The sequence below is a fragment of the Protopterus annectens genome, chromosome 3.part1, assembly GCF_019279795.1.
Source record: "Protopterus annectens isolate FY-2018-M chromosome 3.part1, PAN1.0, whole genome shotgun sequence".
NCBI classification, from domain to species: Eukaryota; Metazoa; Chordata; order Ceratodontiformes; family Protopteridae; genus Protopterus; species Protopterus annectens.
Genome location: NC_056732.1, coordinates 1733102435 through 1733128872, shown reverse-complemented (window position 1 = coordinate 1733128872; position 26438 = coordinate 1733102435). Strand labels below are relative to the sequence as shown.

At 38.9% G+C, this 26438-nt stretch overlaps 1 protein-coding gene across 1 annotated transcript in view; it reads right to left on the bottom strand.

The window, feature by feature from the left end:
• Nucleotides 1–748: 748 nt before the first annotated feature.
• The window catches only part of LOC122798649 (zinc finger protein 615-like), a 386097-nt gene continuing 360407 nt past the window's right edge, over nucleotides 749–26438 (bottom strand). Inside the window, exon 4 of the mRNA XM_044067732.1 lies at nucleotides 749–2573. Coding sequence (XP_043923667.1) covers nucleotides 1132–2573 — 1442 coding nt within the window. The 3' untranslated portion in view covers nucleotides 749–1131. The remainder of the gene's footprint in view (nucleotides 2574–26438) is intronic.

Genomic DNA, 26438 nt, shown 5'->3' with positions numbered 1-26438 from the left:
CTTTTAATCTTTTTGCATATCTTGTATCTGGAAATTCTGGGCATTTTGCATAATAGTAACAATACCCAATTTATTTCTTATCCTCAACAGAGTGGACTATCATCTTTATGGCTCTTCTTTGGTCTATCAAGTTTTGTGATTTTTTTTTTGTGGACTGTTACTTCCTTCTACAACAGTTGGACCATCCTCCCTCTGGGCCTGGCCTGTCCCCATTTGTAGGAATGTTTCCATATTTTGAGGATTCTACACTGTCATTTATTTCCATTCCTGGCACCAGTGCGCCTCCCAGGATTGGGCACTTTTTTATCCTGGGTCTTGTGCACCCAGCTATCTTTTTTAAATTTTTGACCTACTTCTGTCCATGACATATACTATATAAATACAGTCTATATATCAATGTTGTCTTGGTGAGATTTTGTGAAAAACAGGATCCACCTCCTGAAGGTGAGTACTCACTGAGACTTGAGGATGAATTCATTTTCAGCAATACTACTGTCCTTTACTTACCAACTTGTCTCCACTGGGACCTGATCCATGTGGATAATTTCATGTTTTTCCAGACCACTGTGTGCATAGTCATGTCTTACCATGGCAAACTTCTGTGTAAAACCCTCTCCACATGTAACACACTTATAAGGTTTCAGACCAGTGTGGATATTTTATTTATTTATTTTTATTTATTTACAGTTTGTTAACCAGGAGAGTCCATTGGGCCAAGATGAGCCCTTTTTCAATGGAGGCCCGGGGAGAAAAGCTCCATTTACAGATGTACAAATTGAAATCAAAACAAAACAAAACAAAAATCAAAAACAATCAAATATGAACTAATACAGACTTACTATAATTATACAAGCAGGATCATCAGAAATTAAGTAAAAAGTATTATACAACTCTAATATATTATACTACTCTAATATTAACAAAGATCAAGTTGATGTAGTGTTAGTAGTATCAATCTATCTTTATAGTACAGAATAATAATTGGTTTTGAACAACCTGAGAAGATGGAATTAAAATTTTGGGTGGATTAGAAATTCCTATGCTGTGTAAGGCATAGGAGGGAGTAATATAGTATATTCGTAGACTTATGGGTGAGAAAGGATAGAGAAAGTGGGGGTAGCTCAGAGGAGGTCAGGAGGGGTGAGAGACATGCTCATGTCTTACCATGGCAACCTTCTGTATAAATCCCTTTCCACATGTAGCACACTTATAAGGTTTCAGACCAGTGTGAATATGCTCATGTCTTATCATGGTATCCTTCTGTGTAAATCCCTTTCCACATGTAGCACACTTATAAGGTGTCAGACCACTGTGGATATACTGATGTCTTACCATGGTACCCTTCAGTATAAACCCCTTTCCACATGTAGCACACTTATAAGGTTTCATACCACTGTGGATATGTTCATGTCTTATCAAATAAGCCTTCGGTGTAAACCCCTTTCCACATGTAGTACACTTATAAGGTTTCAGATCAGTGTGTGTATACTGATGACTTTTCATGGCACCCTTCCGTATAAACTCCTTTCCACAGGTAGCACACTTATAAGGTTTCAGACCTGTGTGAATATGCTCATGTCTCTCCATTACATCCTTGCTTGTAAACCCCTTTCCACATGTAGCACACTTATAAGGTTTCAGACCAGTGTGGATATGCTCATGTCTTACCATGGCAACCTTCTGTGTAAACCCCTTTCCACATGTAGCACACTTATAAGGTTTCAGACCAGTGTGGGTATGTTCATGTTGTAGCATGGAAACCTTCTGTATAAACCCCTTTCCACACATAGCACACTTGTAAGGTTTCTTCCCAGTGTGCGTATGCTGATGACTTTCCATGGCATCCTTCCGTGTAAACCCCTTTCCACATGTAGCACACTTATAAGGCTTCTGCCCAGTGTGTGTGTACTGATGACTTACCATGGCATCCTTCCGTGTAAACTCCTTTCCACATGTAGAACACTTGTACGGTTTCGGCCCAGTGTGTGTGTACTGATGACTTACCATGGCATCCTTCCGTGTAAACCCCTTTCCACATGTAGCACACTTATAAGGTTTCTGCTCAGTGTGTGTATACTGATGTTTTTCTACTCTTGACTTCTGTTTAAAATGTTTTTCATGGCTGGTACATTTTAAGTGTTTCTGTCTAGTATGAGTAATGTTATTTGCTGCTAATTTTACTTTACCTGTGAAACCCTTGTCATGTATGGCATATTTATATTGTTTTTTTCCATTGTATACTTGCTTATGCATTGTTGGCATATTCATTCTTCCTTTGCCAATGTGAATTAACTTATCAGTCAGGCCACTAACGTGGAGCATTAAATTATCACTATGATTAAGCCTGCATGGCTCTTTTCCTTCTTGAGGTTCTAGATGCATTTCCATTTCAGTTTTCTTGCCAAATTCAACTTTGTTTTCCATAATACAGTTATGATGTTTGCTTTCACTTGGTACCAGATGTCCTGTAATCATGATCTTCTCCAGCAAGGCTTTATCATGCTCAGAATCAAGGCATTTGCCGCCTGATGACTGCTGACTCCATACCTCTGCACAATCTGTGCTCCTGTTGACTTAAAATAAAAATGAATGTGTCAAAATGTAATGAGCCACAGACACAGTTAACCTTGCACCAAGTGTTAAAGTACAAAATGTACATTAATGCATCCTCACGCTAACCTTTTCTAAATTTCCAAATGCAGAAAACAGTGAACCTTCGAGTAAAATTACTGTAACAATCACCAAAACCTTCTCTCCCCTCTCGATGTGCCTTATTGTTCCTTCTAATTACATTTAACACTGATAACTGATCTGCTGTTTGTTTTCTTTGTGTAAGACCTTTAAGCTATAATCATGACTCATAAAACTTTACAGCATTGTGTTAAAAACTCTGCATGAGCAACAGCCAAACACATGGTATGTGCAATTCAGAAATATAAACTTTGTGAGGAACATTATTAAGATGAGCATATCAATGTATGCTAATAAGGCAAAGCAATATAGGAGAGCAATTCAGTCCTGCACCCACTGCATATTTGAACCTAGTTGAATGTTTGTGTTCATGTTTAAGGACTTGCTAAAAATGTTTGTGATACCTTACTCTTGCAGTACAAAGATCAATGCAGTTTCCTAAAACATGTAAAAAATATTTTCAAACTTATTTAACACTATGGTGAACAACACAATAGCAATTCAAAGCGGGTATACATGACAGATTTGGCTGTGGCAGGTACTGAACTTGCTGCTCTATGAAATTTTTCCATAGGGTGATGGTTCTCTCTGCTTACCCTAATGTTGCATTGTGCAGATTCACTTGTCTGGGCTCAAGGAGTATGTTACTTAGATCTCAACTCATTACTATTTCTGAATCACTCAGATTTCACAGTAAGAAATCCTGATAAACATTGCACTCATTTGTAATTAATACCATGCACATACCTGGGTCACTGCAAGTAGCACTGTGAATGAGCTGTCAAGGCCATGCATTCAGGTGGGACAAGGCAGGTCTATAATTACACATTTAGCCAGTTGTTGATGCAGTAGCTTTAGTGTCTGATTTGTTACGCATACATAGGGATATAGGACTGTTATGTTTCACACCGTAAAGTGGTATTTGAATCATAATAATTTGTGATCCATAATAATCCCCAGTTTTGTCATTTATCATGCAAACGAAGTGCCTTGATACTAGTTGTTCATAGGTTCATAGGGTGATACCAGACTATTGGCCCAGAGGCCCTTATAAGCCTAGCCAAGAATTTTGCCCCTGTTCCCTCAAAGTCAACACTTGTTTCCCCCTGTCCAGCAGGGACACAGGTGGGATCCCAGGGGTATATTTTCTGTTTTCCATCCAGTCATCCAGGTTCCTCTTAAAGAGGACTAGAGATGTACTCTTGACATGGAGAGGGAGTCTATTCTACAGATGGGGGAGTCTTTGGTACACAAATATATCCCACCAACAAGTTATATTAATGTCACAGACCAGGTTAAGGCCTTGCCTGTGGGTTGGTGGAGTTTGTCTCACGGATATGCAGCAACTATATCAAAGCTTGGTCTGAAATGACCTTGTATGCCAGACACAGGTCACCTCTGAGCAGTCTGTATGAGACTGAGTAGAGGGACAGGGGTTTTAGCCTATCTGTATAGGATAGGTGTTTGAGACCCTAGATTTTCCAGGTCAGGAACCTCTGTGGTCTTTCCAACTATTGCATGTACTTGACAAGGTGGGCATTGTACTCAATAATGGGTCTGATAAAGGTGGAGTACATGGATGTTATGGCCTCCTTGTTCCTGGACAAAATGCCCTTATTTATGAGGTGGGCCATATTCATATTGTTTCAATTTTTGGTGTTAGCTATTAACGCACTTCGCAGCACCTGCAATGTACAACATATTCACTCCTTCTGCAATTCATATGGATTTACATGTATCATTAACATCTGTAAGTATGATTGCAAATTCTGTTTGATAAGACCCATTGCTCCAACTACTATTGGAACTGTCTGGCTGCCCTTCCTCTACTTTGCCTTAATTTCATAGGATAATAGGAAGTTATTTGGCTAATTGCCCTGGGGCTCTTACAAGCCTAGCCAAGAGTTTATCCCCCGAAAAAGAAACCTCAGTCAGCTTGCTGCTTGTAAATTGTGGTATTTTATCACTTTGTATCACTGTATGAAAACCATACATCTCAACTGTCTAGATTGTCACAGAATGTTCAGATTTGTGCCTCATATTTTGGTCTGTTCCTCATAAAATTTACAGTTTTCTGGATTTTTGTGACAAATCAATTAGGATAGAATTCACTAAATAATGATAGACATTTGAGTTTCAGACTTCATATTCTTCAGAAAATGCATGGTAACACAAAACATTATATTGTAGCAACTGTCTAAGTTTATAAGAGCAGTAATTAAAATATGTCCCTATTTTTGGGATGTTGCCCCCTGTTATTTTTGCCTTTGTCCAGATGTTTTGTGCTAAGAGGTTGAAACCTAAAACAAAAGACTACTGTAGTCACTCTGTGTAGCAAATTCAGTCATAAAGGTTAATTGTTGTCTTCTTTTCATGGACTATACTATATCTGGCTTTCTTGCATCAATTTATGCAACTTTTGGTGATGGGTGATCCCATGTGATATAAACTTCATTTCTATAATGCTTTGTGGCTCATGTTTCCAATGTTTCTTGGCTATTTCAATATTATAATGTTTGCACAATCCTCAATGCAACACTCTTGCCACATTATTATGCCTTTCATTATACAGTCCTGCCATTAGTGTGTCACACCCAGCAAACATGATGTGTGACTGTTCCCAGTTCTGTTTTACTGAACCTGCATTTGTCTGTTTCTTCCACATGTTAAATGGACATTGTAAACCAATGTCTATCTAGTCCATTATCTTCAGATGCCAATATTATCTTTTCATCTTTTGGTTTAAATTCAACTCTCCTTAACCATTCCTGGGTTCATTCCTGATCGACATGAGGTTGTTCCAAGAGTTTTCAATACTTGCAACTATATTTATGCATTTTCCACATTTCTTGCCATCTCATCTGATCCTTCACCTTATATTATTTTTTTTGTTTTTTGCCACATTCAGTTGCTACGTAATTTTTATCTAATTCTGGTTTGATTTCCATTCCCACTCAACACCGATATATATATATATATATATATATATATATATATATATATATATATATATATAGTATTAGAGCATCCCTCTAAAAGAAGTTCTTACACTTTGTTTCCTGGGAGTGAAATTGTAGCCATGGTCTAATGTGTTAAGTGGACAGCTTAATGGGTTAAGGGCAAGACTAAAGAGCAGCAGTGACAGAGAGTCACCCTGAAATATCCCTTTGAATTTTTATCTCTGGAATAATAATTTGTCCTTTATCATAGCTTAACTGCAAAGTGGTTTGACACTGTTTCATGGTCACTGTAATAGGTTCATAGGTTAGTACTAGGCTATCGGCCCTAGTGCCTATACAAGCTTAGCCATAACAATTCCCTTGATATTTCTTCCCTCAATATTTACTTCCCTGGATCCCTGTCTAGCAGGGCGACTGACATGATCCCCAGGGTGAATTTCCCATCTCCCATCCAATCGTCAATGTTCCTTTTGAAGAGGGCTGAGGAGGCGCTCTGCTTGACATGTATGGACAGTCTATTGCAGAGTATGGGGAGTCTCTGGGTCAGGAATGTATCCCTCCAGCATGTTTTGTTCATTGTGATGACAAGGTTTAGATCCCTGGAGGGTGTGGCTCTGAGGGATTGGGATTTCTTTAAGTGGAGCATGTCCAACAGCTCAGGGTTTGACATGGCCTTGTATGTTAAGCAGAGATCGCCTCTGAGTAGACAATATGCCACAGAGTATAGCTGGAGTTTTTTTAGATGGTCAGCATAGGGCATCTGCTTTAGGCCTGTGATTCTTTTAGTGAGGTATTTCTGCAGCCTTTCCACCTGTTGCAGATGTCTTGTGAGGTACATACCAAATGGGATATTGTACTCTATAATGGGTCTAATGAGGGATGAGTACAGTGGGACAATGACCTCCTTTTTTCTGGATGAAAAGCCCTTAGTGATGTGGTGTGCCACATAGAAGGATTTCCTGACTGTTATGGCAATGTGGTTATCAAAGGTGAGACCACTGTCCACCTGCTTCCACAAGTCTCTCATCACACTTTCGGTGTTTAGTGTACTGCCACCTATGTGGTAATTCATGGGTACATGTTTTTTCCCAAAGGGGATAACTATACATTTCTTGGCATTAAACTTGAGCCCAGGGCTCTGGCACCAAGCATCTGTTTCTGTAAGGCCCTTTTTTTAGAATATCCACATCATTTGGGGATCCAGTAATGGCTCCCAGTTTGCAGTCATCTGCAAACTTTGTTAGCCAGAGTCACTCAGTGTTGGCCTGTACTTCAGAGAAGTAGATGCCAAACAAGAGCAGTCCCAGGACTGAACACTGAGGTACTCTACTTGTCACTTGTCTGGAGCTGGATTTGGAGTCGGCTACTTTTACAGTCTGGGTTCTGTCAGTAAGTCAGTTGGCAACCCATCGAGTGACGTAGGGATTTATGCCCAGCTTAGTAAATTTATCTATCATTCCAGAGTGGGGAATGGTGTCAAAGGCCTTGGTGAGGTCCAGATAGGCTGCGTGGACCGCCTTACCCTCATCCACAGCTCTGGAGACTGATTCGAAGAAGTCAATCAGGTTCAGGAGACAAGATTGGCCCTTCACAAACCCAAACTGGGTGGGGTCCAGTGTTTGAAGGTTGCCAATGTCTTTGTTTATAAGTTCCATGATAATGTGTTCCATGCCCTTGCAGATCAGGCTCGCCAGACTGATGGGACAGTAGTTCCTGGGATCCAAAGCGGATCCCACCTTGTGGAGTGGGATAACTGTAGCTGTGCACCACTCAGTGGGCATGAAGCCTGAGGTGAGGCTATGATTAAACATGACACTTAGGTGAGGTGGCAGTTCATTTTGTAGTTCATGTAGTACACAGCCCGGGATGCCATCTGGTCTCATGGATGCTGTATTCTTAGCTTTGGAGAGTGAGGTTTCTACCTGTGTGGCTGTGATTACCGGAATTTAGCAATCTTTTGGTATTGAGATGGGCCCTTTAGGGGGTGAAAGCGGGGTAAAACTGGCACTAAATCGATCTGCCAGGATATTGGCAATATCCTTAGGATCAGTATATTTAATGCCATTCTGTTGTAGCTCAGAGCATATTTGAGCATTGCCATTTAGATTCTTGCCATAACTATAGAATGCCTTGTGGTTGTTTTTGGAATCTTTGGCAATTTTATTTTCGTAATCGATCAGCGTAGGGTGTATCTTATACATTTGTAAGCACACTTTTATCCATGAGTATGGGATGCTGGCAAATGCTTTTTTGTGGTCTATCCATGCCAGACTTAGATTCTTCCCCTTTTTACAGTTCTACATTATGTCTTTAACAACAAATGATCCTTTGTTCCATATGACTTTTGTTATTTTATTTATTTTATTATTTTTATTTTACATTTGTTAACCAGGCTTGTCTAACTGGATATATTTCCATTTTCAGTTGAGGCCCGGAGAGAAAAGGTCCAGTAGTAGCACAATGAATCTAAAAACAATTATAATCACAATGAAAATGAAAGGATTTAAAAATACAGAAGTAATAATAAAAATTAAGAAATATAATACTAAAAGTGACATACCGACTAAGACATGTTATAAGACAGTATGATACATGAGGTAATTTACAGTGCATAAGACATGTTATTATACAATATGATACATGAGGTAATTACAGTACATATTAAGACATGTTATTATATAGTATGATACATGAGGTAATTTACAGTACATAAGACATGTTATAAGACAGTATGACACATGAGGTAATTTACAGTACATAATAAGATATGTTATTATACAGTATGACACATGATGTAATTTACAGTACATAATAAGACATGTTATAAGACAGTATGATACATGAGGTAATTTACAGTACATAATAAGACATGTTATAAGACAGTATGATACATGAGGTAATTTACAGTACATAAGACATGTTATTATACAGTATGATACATGAGGTAATTTACAGTACATAATAAGACATGTTGTTATACAGTATGATACATGAGGTAATTACAGTACATAATAAGACATGTTATAAGACAGTATGATACATGAGGTAATTTACAGTACATAAGACATGTTATAAGACAGTATGATACATGAGGTAATTTACAGTACATAATAAGACATGTTATAAGACAGTATGACACATGAGGTAATTTACAGTACATAATAAGACATGTTATAAGACAGTATGATTCATGAGGTAATTTACAGTACATAATAAGACATGTTATAAGACAAGTATGATACATGAGGTAATTTACAGTACATAGTAAGACATGTTATAAGACAGTATGATACATGAGGAAATTTACAGTACATAATAAGACATATTATTATACAGTATGATACATGAGGTAATTACAGTACATAATAAGACATGTTATAAGACAGTATGATACATGAGGTAATTTACAGTAAATAATAAGACATGTTATAAGATAGTATGATACATGAGGTAATTTACAGTACATAATAAGACATGCTATAATACAGTATGATACATGAGGTAATTTACAGTACATAATAAGACATAAGACAGTATGATACATAAGGTAATTTACAGTACATAATAAGACATATTATACAGTATGATACATGAGGTAATTTACAGTACATAATAAGACATTATACAGTATGATACATGAGGTAATTACAGTACATAATAAGACATGTTATAAGACAGTATGATACATGAGGTAATTTACAGTACATAAGAAATGTTATAAGACAGTATGATACATGAGGTAATTTACAGTACATAATAAGACATGTTGTTATACAGTATGATACATGAGGTCATTTACAGTACATAATAAGACATGTTATTATACAGTATGATACATGAGGTAATTTACAGTACATAAGACATGTTATTATACAGTATGATACATGAGGTAATTTACAGTACATAATAAGACATGTTATAAGACAGTATGATACATGAGGTAATTACAGTACATAATAAGACATGTTATAAGACAATATGATTCATGAGGTAATTTACAGTACATAAGACATGTTATAAGACAGTATGATACATGAGGTCATTTACAGTACATAATAAGACATGTTATTATACAGTATGATACATGAGGTAATTACAGTACATAATAAGACATGTTATAAGACAGTATGATACATGAGGTAATTACAGTACATAATAAGACATGTTATAAGACAGTATGATACATGAGGTAATTACAGTACATAAGGATTGAATACATTCAGTACATTGTTTTAAGTTTACTAGTTGAAGTTACTGAATAAATGTAGAAACAAAGATTAGTCAGGGTTGCTGCATAGGCATAACCAATGTGTTTTGAGGTTTTGTTTAAAGAGAGGAAGGGAAGAGAGTAGAGTTAGTTCACTTGGTAGAAGGTTCCAGTTTTTACTGCAGTGTTAGAGAACAGGGAATCACCTGCCAAGTTGTTAGACTTGCTTATGCTAGCTAGAAATTTGCTAGAAGAGCGAAGTGAATTTAAATTTTTGTAGGGGATTATGAGGTCAGAGAGTATAGGAGTGTTGTTAGGATGGTAAAATATCTTGTGGGCAATGGTGAGTTGGGAAAATATCAGCTGGTTTTGTAGTTCTAGCCAGCCCAGCTGTTGTAGGTTCAGGCCGTGGTGAGTTCTGAAGGGATTGCCAGTGGCAAATCTGGCGATGTTATTGTAGGAATTAGCTAGTTTGATAAGATTATTTGTTTTAGGTTAGTATATATGGGTGAGGCGTACAGAAGAGTTGAGATTAAATGAGAGTGAGCAATTGTAGTTCTGGCTGTTGGATTTAAGAGGGGTTTGATTCTATATAAGGAGCCCAATTTTTTGTTTACAGTTTTGATAGAGTTGTTTATATGGCTGTCAAAAGAAAGGTTACTGTCAATTGTAATTCCTAACAGTTTAGTGGTAGAGTCGGTAGATACACAGGTGCCGTTTTTGGAGCTGACTGAGAAATCTACAGGGGAGGACTTATTGGTAGGTGTAAAGAGTAGGGGCTTAGTTTTTTTGGCATTTAGAAGGAGGCAGCGTTTCAAGAACCACGTCTCTACTGTGTTGAATACCTTCTGAGTCAGGGATTGTAGTTCTAGTGGGGAGGTAGCTGAACATAGGAGTGTAGAATTGTCTGTGTATTGTATGCACGTGGCTTGAGGAATTGCTATATGGAGGTCGTTAATGAATAGTGAGAAAAGAAGAGGTCCCAGAATGGAGCCCTGAGGGGCTCCAAGGCTGACTGGCAGGTGGGATGATAGATTGTTCCCCCTAAGAACTGCCTGTTGCCTATTGCTGAGGTAGGACTTGAACCAATTAACAGCATGAGTATTAAGGGAAAGGGATTCAAGAATATTTATTAGAAGGGAGTGGTTTACCATGTCAAAAGCTTTTGACAGATCGATGAAGAAAGCTGATAAGATGATGTTTTTATTGCGGTTTCTATTGCTAGAATCTGTGAAGGATAGGAGGGCAGTAGTAGTGCTATGAAATGGTATAAAGCCATGTTGGCATTTAGATAGTATGTTATGTAGAGTTAAATGCTCTAATAGCTGACGGTGTATGCATTTCTCCACAATTTTTGCTAAGGGTGATAAAAGGCCTATAGGCCTGTAGTTAGAATAATCATTAGAGTTACCACCTTTATGTAGGGGGAGATTTTCCAGATGTCTGGGACGCTTCCCTCATTAATGGTTCTATTTATAAGGATGGATATGGGATAGGCAATTACTTTGGCTGCTTTTTGTAAGTATTCGGGCGGTAGCTGGTCGGCAGAAGGAGTACAAGGCTTAAGTTTTTGGATGATTTTGTAGATGAGGGTGGTAGAGAGTTATCCTTTTGTTCTATTGCTATGATGGAGTTTTCTTCTAAATGACTATAAACTCTATCAGCATCAGTTCCAGCCTTTAATTTATACATCATCCAAAGGCAAGTTATTGGTCTATAGTTTTTAGGGTAGTTTGTAGGTTCCCTCTTGAGAAGGAGCATTGTTTTTCCTGTTAACCAGGTTGATGTCTGTTTGGGGTGTGCATATAAATAGTTCTTAGTAATGGCTAAATATTCATGTAAATATGTTAATACTTTTATCCAGAAGTTAGGTACTGCATCTGGGTTTGGGATTTTCCAGTTTGAAGTTTTCTTCATTTTGTTTTAATTTCTCTGTCTGTTGCTTCATCCCATTTCATATCCTGTACATGTGAACTTATTCTTTTTCTTACTACTTTTATCTATTCAACATCTTTGTTGTGTTCCACAGGATCTTCATAGATATTACTCCAAAAAGTGTCTTTTTCTTCTTTTGGGGGGTGGAAATTTCAATTCCTTTGCTATGTTTCCCAATTCTCTATTAAACTTTTTGGGTCATCATTAAATTGCTTATTTTGTACTTTTCCTTTATATTTACTTGCAAATCTTCTACATTGTTAGGCCTGTGCTGATATGTTTACTGTTCACAATAGTGTGCTATAGAGCCAGATATGTTCTGATACTGTGCATCATTTTTAGCACTTCTATCTTTCTGAGTATTTTTGTTGATCTGTTCCCTCTTCTGTACTCTTGTAACAGTGACACTTCTTATTTCAATTGCTTTGTAGTTTTCTCTATCAGATACTTCCATTATGGCATTTGATTTCTCCCCTTCCTTTCCCATACTGCCCTGTGTTTTTCTGGTAAGGCTGTTATCAATTTATCTTCACAGTAACAGGCCTTATTTTCTTCTGTTATATTGCATGAATTTCTATGAACAGTCCTGATTACTGTGTTCATTTGTTTTATCACACTTTTCTGTAGTCTATTTCTTTCATTGATCTTAATATGTTTATCCATGTCTATTAAATCAAGCAACTCTCCACTTTGATCATTTTTGTCTAACCCAAAGTAACATTCATTATTCTCCATTCCCTGTGAGCATTCTACAGAAAGTTCCAGAGCATCTTCATTGTACCATATTCTCTTCAGTTTCATCCCGTGTCATACATTACTTTTTCATATGGGAACTCAATGACCTATCAATTGACAACATTGACCACATCACAGATGCCACAGTTTCCTGTTCCTTCCCTTCTTGTGCAACTTCAGTGGAACTTTTACACTGGTTTCCCACCAAAGGCTCCAAAGTAGCTTCATATGACAAATGATCAAATATTTCTCATTCCACTGATTTCTCCTCAGTTTGGGGATTCAGTATTCTATCCTGCTTTGGTGTTAGCACAATTAGATTTTCTACAGTAAATCCTTCACTTCGCAGGTAATCCACAACCTCAGTTTCTACTTATTTAACTCCTTCATTGTTAATCCTCCTTTCTGCTTTCCCTCTTTGTTTTCTTATATTTGTATTGTAAAATTTTCCATATTTGGATGCTTTTGTCTATATTTCTCTTCAAATATCCTTGGTGCTGGTCTTTTTGTATTGATTAGTTTTGCTTTCTCCTTTGCATGCATATTGCACTATATTAAATCTCTCTTTCCCGTGTCCATATTTCTTCTTCACATGTCTCCTGCTCCTCCTGTTTCTCCTTTCTTGGGGTACTCATTGTTCCATCATGTTGTCGCATAACCTGTGTTAGACTTTCTACACTAAATCCTTTGCAGGTATTTCATAACTTCTGCTTTAATTATCTTTTCTGTGTTCCCCCTTTGTGATCTTATTATTTGTATTGTGAACTTTTCCATAACTTGGTGCCTTTGCCTTTATTTTTCTTCCTGTGTCTGCAAACCACTTTTATACACACACACACACACACACACACACACACACACACACACACACACACACACACACACACACACACACACACACACACTGGGTAATACAAGTTACACAAATTGGGCTAGGGAAGAACTCTGCTTCACATGGATGGGGAGCCCATTTCAGAGAAGGTTTAGTCTCTGTGATACATACCTATCTCTCCAGCATCAACTATTTATATCACAGGCAAGGTTTAAGATTTACAATGGGTAATACTGACTCTGTTTGTTTTGTAGATATGCAGAAGGTCCATCAGAGTGGAGTCTGACTATGCCTTGTATGCTAGGTATAGATCTCCCTTCAAAAGCCTGTAGAAGACAGACTAGAATGATAGGACCTTAAGGTAATCTCCATAGCACATATAGCTGAGTTTGTCAGCTTGTAGGTTTGCTATATCTTCTGGCTCAGTACAGGTGGCTTCACTTACAATGAGCTCTGCACACAATTGTGTATTGACTTTGAGGTTGTGGACATAACTAAAGAATTCTTTGTTGCTATCCTTGGACTGGAGGCCAAATTTATCTCAACTTTGGCTTTGGTAGAGTTGCTGCCTGATTTGTTTGTTTAATTTGAGAGTGCATTTATCCTGCTGGGTGCTGCAACTCCTAATTTTTGCCATGATTTTCTTTCTTCTGTTATACAGCCTACTGATGATGTGATTCCATCACGGTGGCTTGTTTTTGGAGTTAGTTCTACTTCTTCCTAGTGGGTACAGCTGTCTCTATGCAGCTATTAACATGCTTGTATAAGGTTTCTGTGAAAAGTTCTGCATAGGCAGCAGTGTTCTTATGGTTTATGGGGACTTCAAATTTAGCTATGTTATCACATGATAGTAAGGAATTGTCTTCAGAGTAGTTCCTGAACATTCCAGGGTTATTTAGGATTTCAGGTTTTATTTTTACTTCAAATGAGACTATTCTGTGGTCTGACATTACGAGAGAAGACTACACTAGGTGGTGTGCAGCACTTTCCCATATTACTTAGGATCAGATCCAGTACAGTTGCACCCCTTGTTGGTGTAATGACAATCTGGTCCAGGGATTGTGTTTACAAAATCCAGGAGTCTCTGTACCTGAACATTTGATGACGTATATGATTCCCAGTTAATAGTGGAGTAATTACAGTTGTCCATGAATATGGTATTGGGTTAGATGGTGAGAGTTTCTAATAAGTTTAAGTACATGGTATGGGTTTCCTGGGTCAGAGAAGGGGACGTATAGCTTGCAAGGAAGTTGTATTGGATTTTGCCTATGATGATTTGAATGTAGAGAAGCTCAAGTGAATTTTCATGTTTGACCAGCCTTGATGTATATTTATTTCTGATGTAAATCAAGACACCTTCAGTCGCTGTCTGTGTAGTATATCCTTCCATGCTGACAAATATTGCACCCCTTAGAATGACACCAGAAACTAAACCAATTATTAAAGTCACTCATCTTTTTTCATATGGTGGCATCTTCCTTGTAGAAGGTAAAATGCTGCTCACTGCTAGGCTCATACAAGCCTGAAATACATATTCCAAAAGCACCATGAGAGCTCTCTTCATATAATCTAGGGATGAATGTCTCAGTTCCTTTACACCCTCATGAACTGTGACTGAGTTATACTGGCACTTGTGGTTCAATGACCTGAGTGCATGCTTAATGTGGTGGATCCTGGCCCCTGATAAGCAACTGACCGTGACTTTCTCCTTACTGAGCTTGGTGACAGGGACATTAGTGTGTCTCACAACGGAGTCCCCAATGACTAAAATGTTGGAGTCTGTGGTGGTTTGTCTTACAGTCTTAGAAATAGAGGCTCCATGAGATGTGGCTGTATGTGTTGACATGGCTGTTTTAAATGAGTGCATTCAGGGTTGCTGAGGGAGTTTATTTGTACTTCATCTAGGAGGTATTTGGGGTTTAGTTAGGTTACATTTAAGTGCCTTAGCATATGTGAGTCTGTGTCTGCTCAAGGGTGTGGGCAGGCATAATATTTGCACTCTAAGTACATTTTTTTTCTGAGCATCAAATCAACATTTTTAGGCCACATTATGTCTACCACTGTCTAAATGAGGGCCTTTAACAACAGGTACAATGTTGCTAATCTAAAAACAGTATGTTTAATAGTTTTAGGGGGAACAGCTGAACATTTTAAGTAACTGTATTTAGTCCTTGGGAGGCAACATTTTGACAGATGTATCCATTTTTACATGATAAGTGTCCAAGAGGGTTAGCACTACGAGATTGTAAGTACAAAATGGAATTTGCTTGCTACACCCTTGTGTCTGCTTTGAATTGTGTGTGATGGTACAGTATGTGTACTATTGACATTAGGAGTGCTTTTATATGAGGGCTTTGCCTCCAATGACATTGTGTAAATACATCTCTCGGATGCCATATCAGTTTGTATGAGAATTTACTGGTTGTCAGTAAACATGAGGCAATTTGTACATTGCCTAAGGATGCCCTTATCCACCAAGCTGGTAATGGTGATCATGGGAATGTCATATCCATGGCTACAGACCCTTTTTTGATTAGATAATTGGAGACATTTATCTTGGGTTTGAGTGTAATCATTTTTTTTAGTTCTAAGCAGTTTCTGCAAAAGACTGTAATAAACATGATTTTTGTTCTGTAAAAAGATGGAGCATGAAAAAGGGGTGGAAGAGTGGCCCACTCTTCTAATGTGGTAAATAACTGCATATGTGCTAGCACAATCTGTATGTGAATGTATATGTCATGTATTTCAACTTTTACCTCAAAATTATGGAAAAAGAAAAAATAATTAGATGAAAAGCTTCCATATTAGGTATTCTTACTAATGCTATTAACTCAAAATAATTTCCAAATTTAGGAGGGATAGAACAAAAATTTGAGAACAAATTAGATGGTTTTCTCCAAATTCGGGAGAGCTAAGAGGTGATTGTGTGCATGTGTATTGGACCTTTATAGTTTATGGCTAAAAACTGAATACTTTTTGGTTTTATTAAATAAATATGTATATGCATAGATACACATATAAGTAAATTAAATATTTAGCAGCAAGACTTCAATAAGAAGACGGAGAAGGGCTGCCAATCGTATTCAGTATCTTCACAGATGTGAATCCCCCCACTGGCTGTTTTTTGTCTTGTAACTAGTGGTGATGGTGGATAAACGATAAAATGATGTGCTAATAGATTGTGTTTGTATTGCACAGGGACCAGTTTGCACATATTTAAACATCACCACTTGTGAATGTTCTTCTTTGTCATTTAAAGAGATTGCTTACTAAAGCTGAGGCCTATGCTGAGACACATTTGGGTATGAACCTGTTTTGTGTGTAAATGATTTAGACCTAAACTGGCTGAAAAAATGTACTATGAACTACAGCTGACCTAAGTAATACATTTTTATTATTTATTTATTTTTATTTTAGGTTACTCGGGCAGTACATAACATACCCCGACTCCTATTAGTAGTTTAAGTACTACATTATTATTATTATTATTATTGTATGTTAATCAGGCAGTACATAACATACCCAGACTCCTGTTAGTAGTTTAAGTACTGCATTATTATTATTATTATTATTGTATATTAATCAGGCAGTACATAACATACACAGACTCCTATTAGTAGTTTAAGTACTACATTATTATTATTATTATTATTATTTTTGTATGTTAATCAGGCAGTACATAACATCATGACTCCTATTAGTAGTTTAAGTACTACATTATTATTATTATTATTTTTATGTTAATCAAGCAGTACATAAGATACACAGACTCCCTATTAGTAGTTTAAGTACTACATTATTATTATTATTATTATTGTATGTTAATCAGGCAGTACATAACATACACAGACTCCTATTAGTAGTTTAAGTACTACATTATTATTATTATTATTATTGTATGTTAATCAGGCAGTACATAACATACACAGACTACCATTAGTAGTTTAAGTACTACATTATTATTATTATTGTATGTTAATCAGGCAGTACATAACATACACAGACTCCTATTAGTAGTTTAAGTACTACATTATTATTATTATTATTATTGTATGTTAATCAGGCAGTACATAACATACACAGACTCCTATTAGTAGTTTAAGTACTACATTATTATTATTATTATTATTGTATGTTAATCAGGCAGTACATAACATACACAGACTCCTATTAGTAGTTTAAGTACTACATTATTATTATTATTATTATTATTATTGTATGTTAATCAGGCAGTACATAACATACACAGACTCCTATTAGTAGTTTAAGTACTACATTATTATTATTATTATTTTTGTATGTTAATCAGGCAGTACATAACATACACAGACTCCTATTAGTAGTTTAAGTACTACATTATTATTATTATTATTGTATGTTAATCAGGCAGTACATAACATACACAGACTCCTATTAGTAGTTTAAGTACTACATTATTATTATTATTTTTGTATGTTAATCAGGCAGTACATAACATACACAGACTCCTATTAGTAGTTTAAGTAATACATTATTATTATTATTTTTATTTTATGTTAATCAGGCAGTACATAACATACACAGACTCCTATTAGTAGTTTAAGTACTACATTATTATTATTATTATTTTTGTATGTTAATCAGGCAGTACATAACATACACAGACTCCTATTAGTAGTTTAAGTACTACATTATTATTATTATTATTATTATTTTTGTATGTTAATCAGTTAGTACATAACATACCCAGACTCCTATTAGTAGTTTTCCCTGCTGGTAGATATAACAAGGTCAGAAAAACAAAACACTGATTTCATTCACGAAAGAGAAAAAAAAAGAATATTTACTTTTCTTTAGGGAGGGGCAAACAATCCATTTAAAAAAAAATGGATTTGTTGTTTTTATTGACTTTGTCCTGAATTCTTACATTTATCCAAACTGGTTATACAGGTTGCAGGAAAAGTGCTGGTATTGACCTATAATGTCAAGATGACAGATGTGGAATTCATTCATTAAGGTACTTGCCATGCTGTCTGGTATTGTTGAAGTGATACTATAGGTTTATAAGAAGTTTTATTGTGGTGATGGTGATCTTACAGTGCTGGGCCATTCACAGGAGGGGAACTTTAGTGGACATAACCCCTTCAGGAATTTGTAAGACACTTTGTAAAGAGACAGCTCTTTCAGTCCATCAGAGTAGCTAGGCTTACTGAGATTCAAGATCTTTTTTTTTTTTTTTGAGGAAAAATTGAAGTATTTTGAGGTGTTTTCAGTACTTTGTGAGGTATGTGCCAATGGGGGTATTGTTTGTAGTGATGGGCCTACTAAAGGATGAATACAGTAAAGATATAACACATACAGAACTTCAGGAGATACCAGAAAGGATAAGCTGTGTAAAGCAGAATGATTTTAAAACAACCACAGAGGCATGGTGGTCAAAGGAGAATCTGTCAGCAATATAGAGACCCAAGTATCTGGTGACTGTGCCAGAGTGAGTTATCTGTGTGGTAAATGGTACATATACAAGCTTTACCAACATAAACTATGCTGAATTTCAAGGCAGTGAAGGTAAGCCCATGATCAATACACCAAGCATTTGTTTGGTGTTTGCCTTTGCTGGAGATGTTGAATATCAGAATGATGGGAAAAGGAGATGAGGATGGCTAGACTGATGGATTTGATAACTATACCCATTTCACAGCCATCCTCATTAGATGCCATGCCAGGGAAGTATATATATATATATATATATATATATATATATATATATATATATATATATATATATATGTGTATAGGTTCATAGGTAGGCACTAGGCTATCTGCCCAAGGGCATTTATAAGCCTAGTCAGAATGTGTTGGCTTTCGCCTCCCTTTTAGATTAGTTTCCTGAGCCTCTGTCCAGCAGGGCCACGGAAGTGATCCCAGGGGTAAATTTACGATTTTCCATCCATTCGTCAAGATTTCTCTTGAAGAGAGTCAGTGAAGGGCTTTGCCTAACATAGACTGGGATTCTATTCCAGAGTGAGGGAAGTCTCTGGGACAGGAACCTATCCCACCAGCATGTCCTATTTATTGTTGTGCTGAGGTTTAAATTCCGCATGGCTTTAAGAGATTTGGTTTTCTTGAGGTGGAGCATGTCCATTAATTCCGGGTTAGACATGGCCTTGTACATCAGGCAGAGATCACCTCTGAGTAGGCAGTAAGCAACCGAGTAGAGCTGAAGTTTCTTTAGTCAAGCTGCATTGAGCATCTGTTTGAGGCCCATGATCCTCTTGGTGAAGTACTTCTGTGGTCTTTCCAGCTGTTGCAGGTGTCGTGTAAGGTACATCCCAAATGGGGCATTGTACTCTATTATGGGCCTGATGAGCGATGAGTAGAGGGGAATAATAACCTCTCTTGATCTAGATGTGAACCCTTTTGTGATTAGGTGGGCTACATAGAAGGATTTTCTAACCACTTTGGCAATGTGATTATCAAAGGAGAGGTTGCTATCTACTTGGGTCCCCAGATCCCTAATTACATCTTTCATACTTAGTGGATTATCACCTATGTGGTAGTTCGTGGGCACTTTGTTTTTCCCAAAGGGGATGACTATGCACTTTTTGGCCTTTAGCTTGAGGCCATGATTCTGACAGCAGGTATTCTTCTTCATGAGACCCTTCTGGAGGATGTCTGTGTCAGCCGGAGAGTTGATTATGGCCCCCAGTTTGCAATCATCTGCAAACTTGATCAGCCATAGTCCTCCCATGCTTGCCTGTACCTCAGAGAAGTATATACCGAACAGGAGGGGTCCCAGGACTGAGCCCTGTGGGACGCTACTTGTAACCGGTTTTAGAGTCGGACATAGCACCCGCAACTCTGACCATGTGAGTTCTATCCATGAGCCAGCTGGCAACCCATCTCATGACATAGGGGTTAATGTTCAAACTGGTAAGCTTATCTATAATGCCAGAGTGGGGAACAGTGTCGAAGACCTTTGCGAGGTCAAGGTAGGCTGTGTGGACTACCTTTCCCTTATCTATTGCCTTGGTAACTGTTTCAAAGAAGTCAACTAGGTTTAGGAAGCAAGATCTGCCTTTAACAAAGCCGAATTGGGTCGGGTCCAGTGTCTGGAGATTCCCAATGTCTCTGTTAATGAGTTCCATGATGATGCGCTCCATAGCTTTGCAGACCAAGCTAGTCAGGCTTATAGGGCGATAGTTCCCAGATCTGTTGTGGCACCACCTTTGTGGAGCGGGATAACTGTTGCTGTACACCATTCTTTGGGTACATAGCCTGTGGTAAGGCTCAGTTTGAACAGTGAATTTAGGTGAGGGGTTAGTTCATTTTGGAGCACGTGTAAGACGCAGCCTGGGATACCATCCGGTCCCACTGATGCTGTATTTTTGGCTTTGGAAAAAGGGCTGTTTTCGCCTGTGTGTCTGTGATATCTGGGGCTCTACATTTTCTTGGGATGGACATGGGCCATTTTGGGGGTGGGAAGGTAAAGCTTGCAATGAACCTGTCAGCCAGGATGTTGGCAATGTCAGTTGGTTCAGTGTATTTTTTGCCATTTTGCACTAGCTCAGAGCAGATCTGAGAGTTGCCAGCTAGATTCTCGACATAGCTAAAGAAGGCTTTGTGATTATTTTTAGAGTCTTTGGCAATTTTTCTTTCGAAGCTGGCCTTGGATGATTTTATGAGGGATCGTAGTTTCTTTCTGATACTGATCAGGGATGCCTTCCCTTTCTGGGATTTTGCTCTATCATGTAATGATTTCCTCCTTCTGTTGTATAGCCAGACTGGATTCCTCTTTTTGGAGGAGTGGGTCTTGGTTTTACTTGGGATGGCTCGATCCATGTATTCCTGTAGGGGCTCATAGAGTGTATTTGTAAAGGATTCTGTAGTTTTGGCAGCATTATCCTTTAGGAAGGGGGCTTTGAAACTTTCCACCTCAGTCTTGAGAAGTGGGAAGTTTGCTTTTGAAAAGTTTTTCACAGTGGTTCCCTTGACTGGGGGTGGGGTCGGGATGTGGATGTCCAGTATGATCAGTTTATGGTCTGATCTTACCAGTGACAGGTTTACCTCTGCTGTGGAACATTGGTCCTCCATGTTGGTGATGATCAGGTCCAATATGTTGCCACCTCTTGTGGGAGTGGTGACCAGTTGTTCCAGGGCATTTGAGTTTATAAACTCTAGGAAGCATTGGGCAAAGGAGTTAGTACTTGAGTAGTTTTCCCAGTCAATGTTTGGGTAGTTGAAATCACCCAATATCATGGTGTTAGGTAGGACCTTCATATTTTCCAGTGTTCTCAGGAATGCTGAGTGGGGGTCCTGAGACAAGGTGGGTGATCTGTAGCAAGCTACAATCTGAAAAGCAGCTTTGCCCACTGTTAGTTGCACATGGATGGTCTCTGAGGCCTCGTGCTGTGCCACTAACTTGGAGGTGTGGGTATCCTTGATGAAAATGGATACACCCCTACCTTTTGTATTGGGTTCTGGGGCAGAAAGGTATGGTATGAGTTATAGCCTGGTAGTGCTAGGGTGCTCTCTGGAGCCTTGAACCAGGTTTCTGTTACTGCACAGATATCGATTCTCTCCATACTGAGGAGTGCCTCGAGTGCGTGCATTTTGAGGTTTAGACTTCTGGCATTGAGTAGCATTACCCTCAGTTTTTGGTTTCTTGTGTTGTTTACAGAGGTGAGTTTGTCTTTTGAACCTTGCCTAAAAAAGGCACTATGGGGGGGTGGCAAGAGCTTTGGACAGTATTTGAAAGCCTAAGGGTGACAGGTGCAAGCTGTCTCTGGTGAAGCAACGTGGCTTGTCGAGCATGTCATCCCAGGATGACAGACACTGGATCCCCTTTGAATGACACCAAAAGCTTAGCCAATTGTTAAACTTGATCGTTTTAACTTTATACTGTGGAATCATTCTTAGTGAGGGCAAGATGCTACTCAGGGTCAGGGTCATACCGGCCTGGGCTACATGATCAGAGAGCTCCTCTATGTCTCTTTTCATGTAGTCCAGGGAGGTACGTCTCAGGTCATTCACACCAACGTGGACAATGACAGAGTCATATTTGTACCTGTTCTGGAGTGACCTGAGTGCTTGTGTTACATGGCAGATCCTGGCACCTGACAGGCAGCTTACAGTAACCTTCTCCTTGTACAGTCTAGTGAGTGGGACGTCAGTGTGCCTGACAATAGAGTCACTTATTACTAGTGTATTGGGTGTGCTATTTAGCCTTAAGGGCTGTGATTGCGTGGCACACTGACTTTGTGAAGTATGTGATACGTGGTTATTGTTGGGGGGTGGAGGTTGCTTGGATGTCTGCTTTGGAGGTCTCTGCTGCTTTGGCAGATTTTTATTTAGAGCCTCCGAGTATGTTTTTGTGTATTTATGTGTGTTATTTGCTGGTGCAGATATGACTGGTCTATGTGAGACTGGTAGTGTGGTGCAAGTGTTTCCCTTCTCCTCATGACTAACTGTTCCAGTCTTGGATTGAGAGAGCTTGGCCTCCAGTTTGACTGTATAGTTGCATCTCTCGCATATATTTGTGTTTGATGGAAGGAGGAGAGGGTTGTCTGTGTACATGAGGCAATTGTAACATTGCCTCAAGATGCCCTGATTCACCAGCTGGACTGGAGAGTACACCTGAAACTACCCTTTGGACATGCCTGAACAGATAAAGTGGACTGTTTTACTGATTGTCCAGTAGGGACGAATAGAGAGCCTTGTACTTCTGTATAGTATAAGGAGGTGTAGTGCTAGCGTTTATTAGTGTACATACATACATTGCACATACATACATATAGAGATAGATGATAGATATAGACAGATACATGTGTGTATATCTACATCTATTCTATTCTATATATATATATATATATATATATATGTGTGTGTGTGTGTGTGTGTGTGTGTGTGTGTGTGTGTGTGTGTGTGTGTGTATGGTTAGCATATTGTGCGTGCAAGAGACCAGATGGATGGGGAGCAAGGCTAGGTGTATCGGAGGCGGTTTAAAATTGTTTTATCATGGTGTGGATGGGAGGCAAAATGGCGTAGGCATTATCCTGAAGGAACAGTATGCTAAGAGTGTTCTGGAGGTGAAAAGAGTGATGGATAGAGTGATGTTTATGAAGCTGGAAATTGATGGTGTAATGATGAATGTTGTTAGTGCATATGCTCCACAAGTTGGGTGTATGATGGATGAGAAAGAAAAATTTTGGAGTGAGTTGGATGAAGTGGTGATGACTGTACCCAAGGGTGAGAGACTGGTGATTGGAGCAGATTTCAATGGGCATGTTGTTGAAGGGAACAGAGGGGATGAGGAAGTGATGGGTAGGTATGGTGTTAAGCAAAGGGATGCAGAAGGTCAGATGGTAGTGGATTTTATGAAAAGGATAGACATGGCTGTGATGAATATGTATTTTAACAAGAGGGAGGAGCATAGGGTGACATACAAGAGTGGAGGAAGATGCACACAGGTGGATTGTATCTTATGTTGAAGGGCCAGTCTGAAGGAGATTGCAGACTGTAAAGTGGTGGCAGGGGAAAGTGTAGTTAGGCAGCATAGGATGGTGGTTTGTAGGATTACATTGGTGATTAAGAAGAGGAGGATGAGTGTGAGGGCAGCACCAAGGATCAAATGGTGGAAATTGAAAAAGGGTAATTGTGAGGTGATGTTCAGAGAAGAGTTAAGACAGGCACTGGGTGGCAGTGAATAGTTACTGAATAGCTGGGTAACTACAGCAGAACTAGTAAGAGAGAAGGCTAGAAAGGTGCTTAGTGTGACATCTGGAAAGAGGAAGGAGGACAAGGAGACCAGGTGGTGGAATGAAGAAGTACAGGACAGCATACAGAGAAAGAGGTTGGCGAAGAAGAAGTGGGATTGTCTAAGAGATGAAGAAAGTAGACAAGAGTATAAGGAGATGAGGTGCATGGCAAAGAGAGAGGTGGCGAAGGCTAAGGATAAGGTGTATGCAGAGTTGTATAAAAGGTTGGACACTAAGGAGGGAGAAAAGGACCTGTACCGATTGGGTAGACAGAGGGACTGAGCTAGTAAAGATGTGCAGCAGGTAAGGGTGATAAAGGATAATGAGGGAAATGTAATCACAAGCGCGGAGAGTGTGTTGAGCAGATGGAAAGAGTACTTTAAGGGGTTGATGAATTAAGAGAATGAGAGGGAGAGAAGGTTGGATGATGTGCTGATAGTGAATCATGATGTGCAGTGGATTACCAAGGAGGAAGTAAGGATAGCTATGAAGAGGATGAAGAACAGAAAGGCTGTTGGTCCAGATTACATACCTGTGGAAGCATGGAGGTGTTTAGGTGAAACGGCAGTGGAATGTTTAACTAGATTGTTTAATGAAATCTTGGAAATATGAGAAGATGCCTGAGGAATGGAGACAAAGTGTTTTGGTACCAATTTTTAAGAATAAGGGTGATGTGCAGAGCTGTAGTAACTACAGAGGGATTAAACTGATCAGTCACAGCATGAAGTTATGGGTAAGAGTAGTGGAAGCTAGGTTAAGAAGGGAGGTGATGATTAATGATCAGCAGTATGGTTTCATGCCAGGAAAGAGCACTACAGATGCGATGTTTGCTCTGAGAGTGTTGGAGAAGTACAGAGAAGGTCAGAAGGAGTTGCATTGTGTCTTTGTGGATTTAGAGAAAGCATATGACAGGGTGCCTAGAGAGGAGTTGTGGTATTTTATGAGAAAGTCGGGAGTGTCAGAGAAGTATGTAAGAGTGGTACAGGATATGTACGAGGGTAGTGTGACAGCGGTGAGGTCTGCGGTGGGAGTGATGGATGCATTTAAGGTGGAGGTGGGATTACATCAAGGATCAGCTCTGAGCCCTTTCTTATTTGCAATGGTAATGGACAGGTTGACAGGCAAGATCAGACAGGATTCCTCTTGGACTATGATGTTTGCATATGACATTGTGATCTGTAGCGAGAGTAGGGAACAGGTGGAGGAGACCCTGGAGAGGTGGAGATATGCTCTAGAGAGAAGAGGAATGAAGGTCAGCAGGACTAAGGCAGAATATATGTGTGTGAATGAGAGTGAGGATAGAGGAATGGTGAGGATGCAGGGAGTAGAGGTGGCGAAGGTGGATGAGTTTAAGTACTTGGATCAACAGATTACAGTAATGTTGAGTGTGGAAGAGAGGTGAAGAAGACGGTACAGGCAGGATGGAGTGGGTGGAGAAGAGTGTCAGGAGTGATTTGTGACAGCCGAGTACCAGTAAGAGTGAAAGGGAAGATCGACAAGAGGGTAGTGAGACCAGCTATGTTATATGGGTTAGAGACAGTGGCACTGACAAAAAGGCAGGAGTCACAGCTTGACGTGGCAGAGTTGAAGATGTTAAGATTTGCACTGGGTGTGAAGAGGATGGACAGGATTAGGAATAAGTATATTAGAGGGTCAGTCCAGGTTGGAAGGTTTGGAGACAAAGCCAGAGAGGCAAGATTACGTTGGTTTGGACATGTGCTGAGGAGGGATGCAGAGTATATTGGGAAAAAGATGCTAAGGATGAAGCTGCTGGGTACCAGGAAAAGAGGAAGGCCTAAGATAAGGTTTATGGATGTGGTGAGAGAGGACATGCAGGTGGCTGGTGTGACAGAACAAGATGCAGAGGACAGGAAGAAATGGAAACAGGTGATCTGCTGTGGTGACCCCTAACGGGAGCAGCCGAAAGAAGAAGATATGTGTGTGCATATGTGTGTGTGTGTGTGTGTGTGTGTGTGTGTGTGTGTGTGTGTGTGTGTGTGTGTGTGTATATACATATTTATATATGTGTGTGTGTGTGTGTGTGTGTGTGTGTGTGTGTGTGTGTGCGCATGTGCATATATATATATATATATATATATATATATATATATATATATATATCTACTCCAATTTATCAAGGTTTCAAAACTTAGAAACCCATATGGCCAGGACTATATGATTGAAGTTTTGAAACTTCAAAAGTAAAATAAAAACACTAAAATTACTAAACAAAAAATGTTCTCTTTACATTTGTGGAGGGGGGGCAAGCCCCCCTCAACCTCCACACCCCTTGCTAATTAAATATACCAACTCTGAGACTGCACTACAGTGAGAAAAATGGT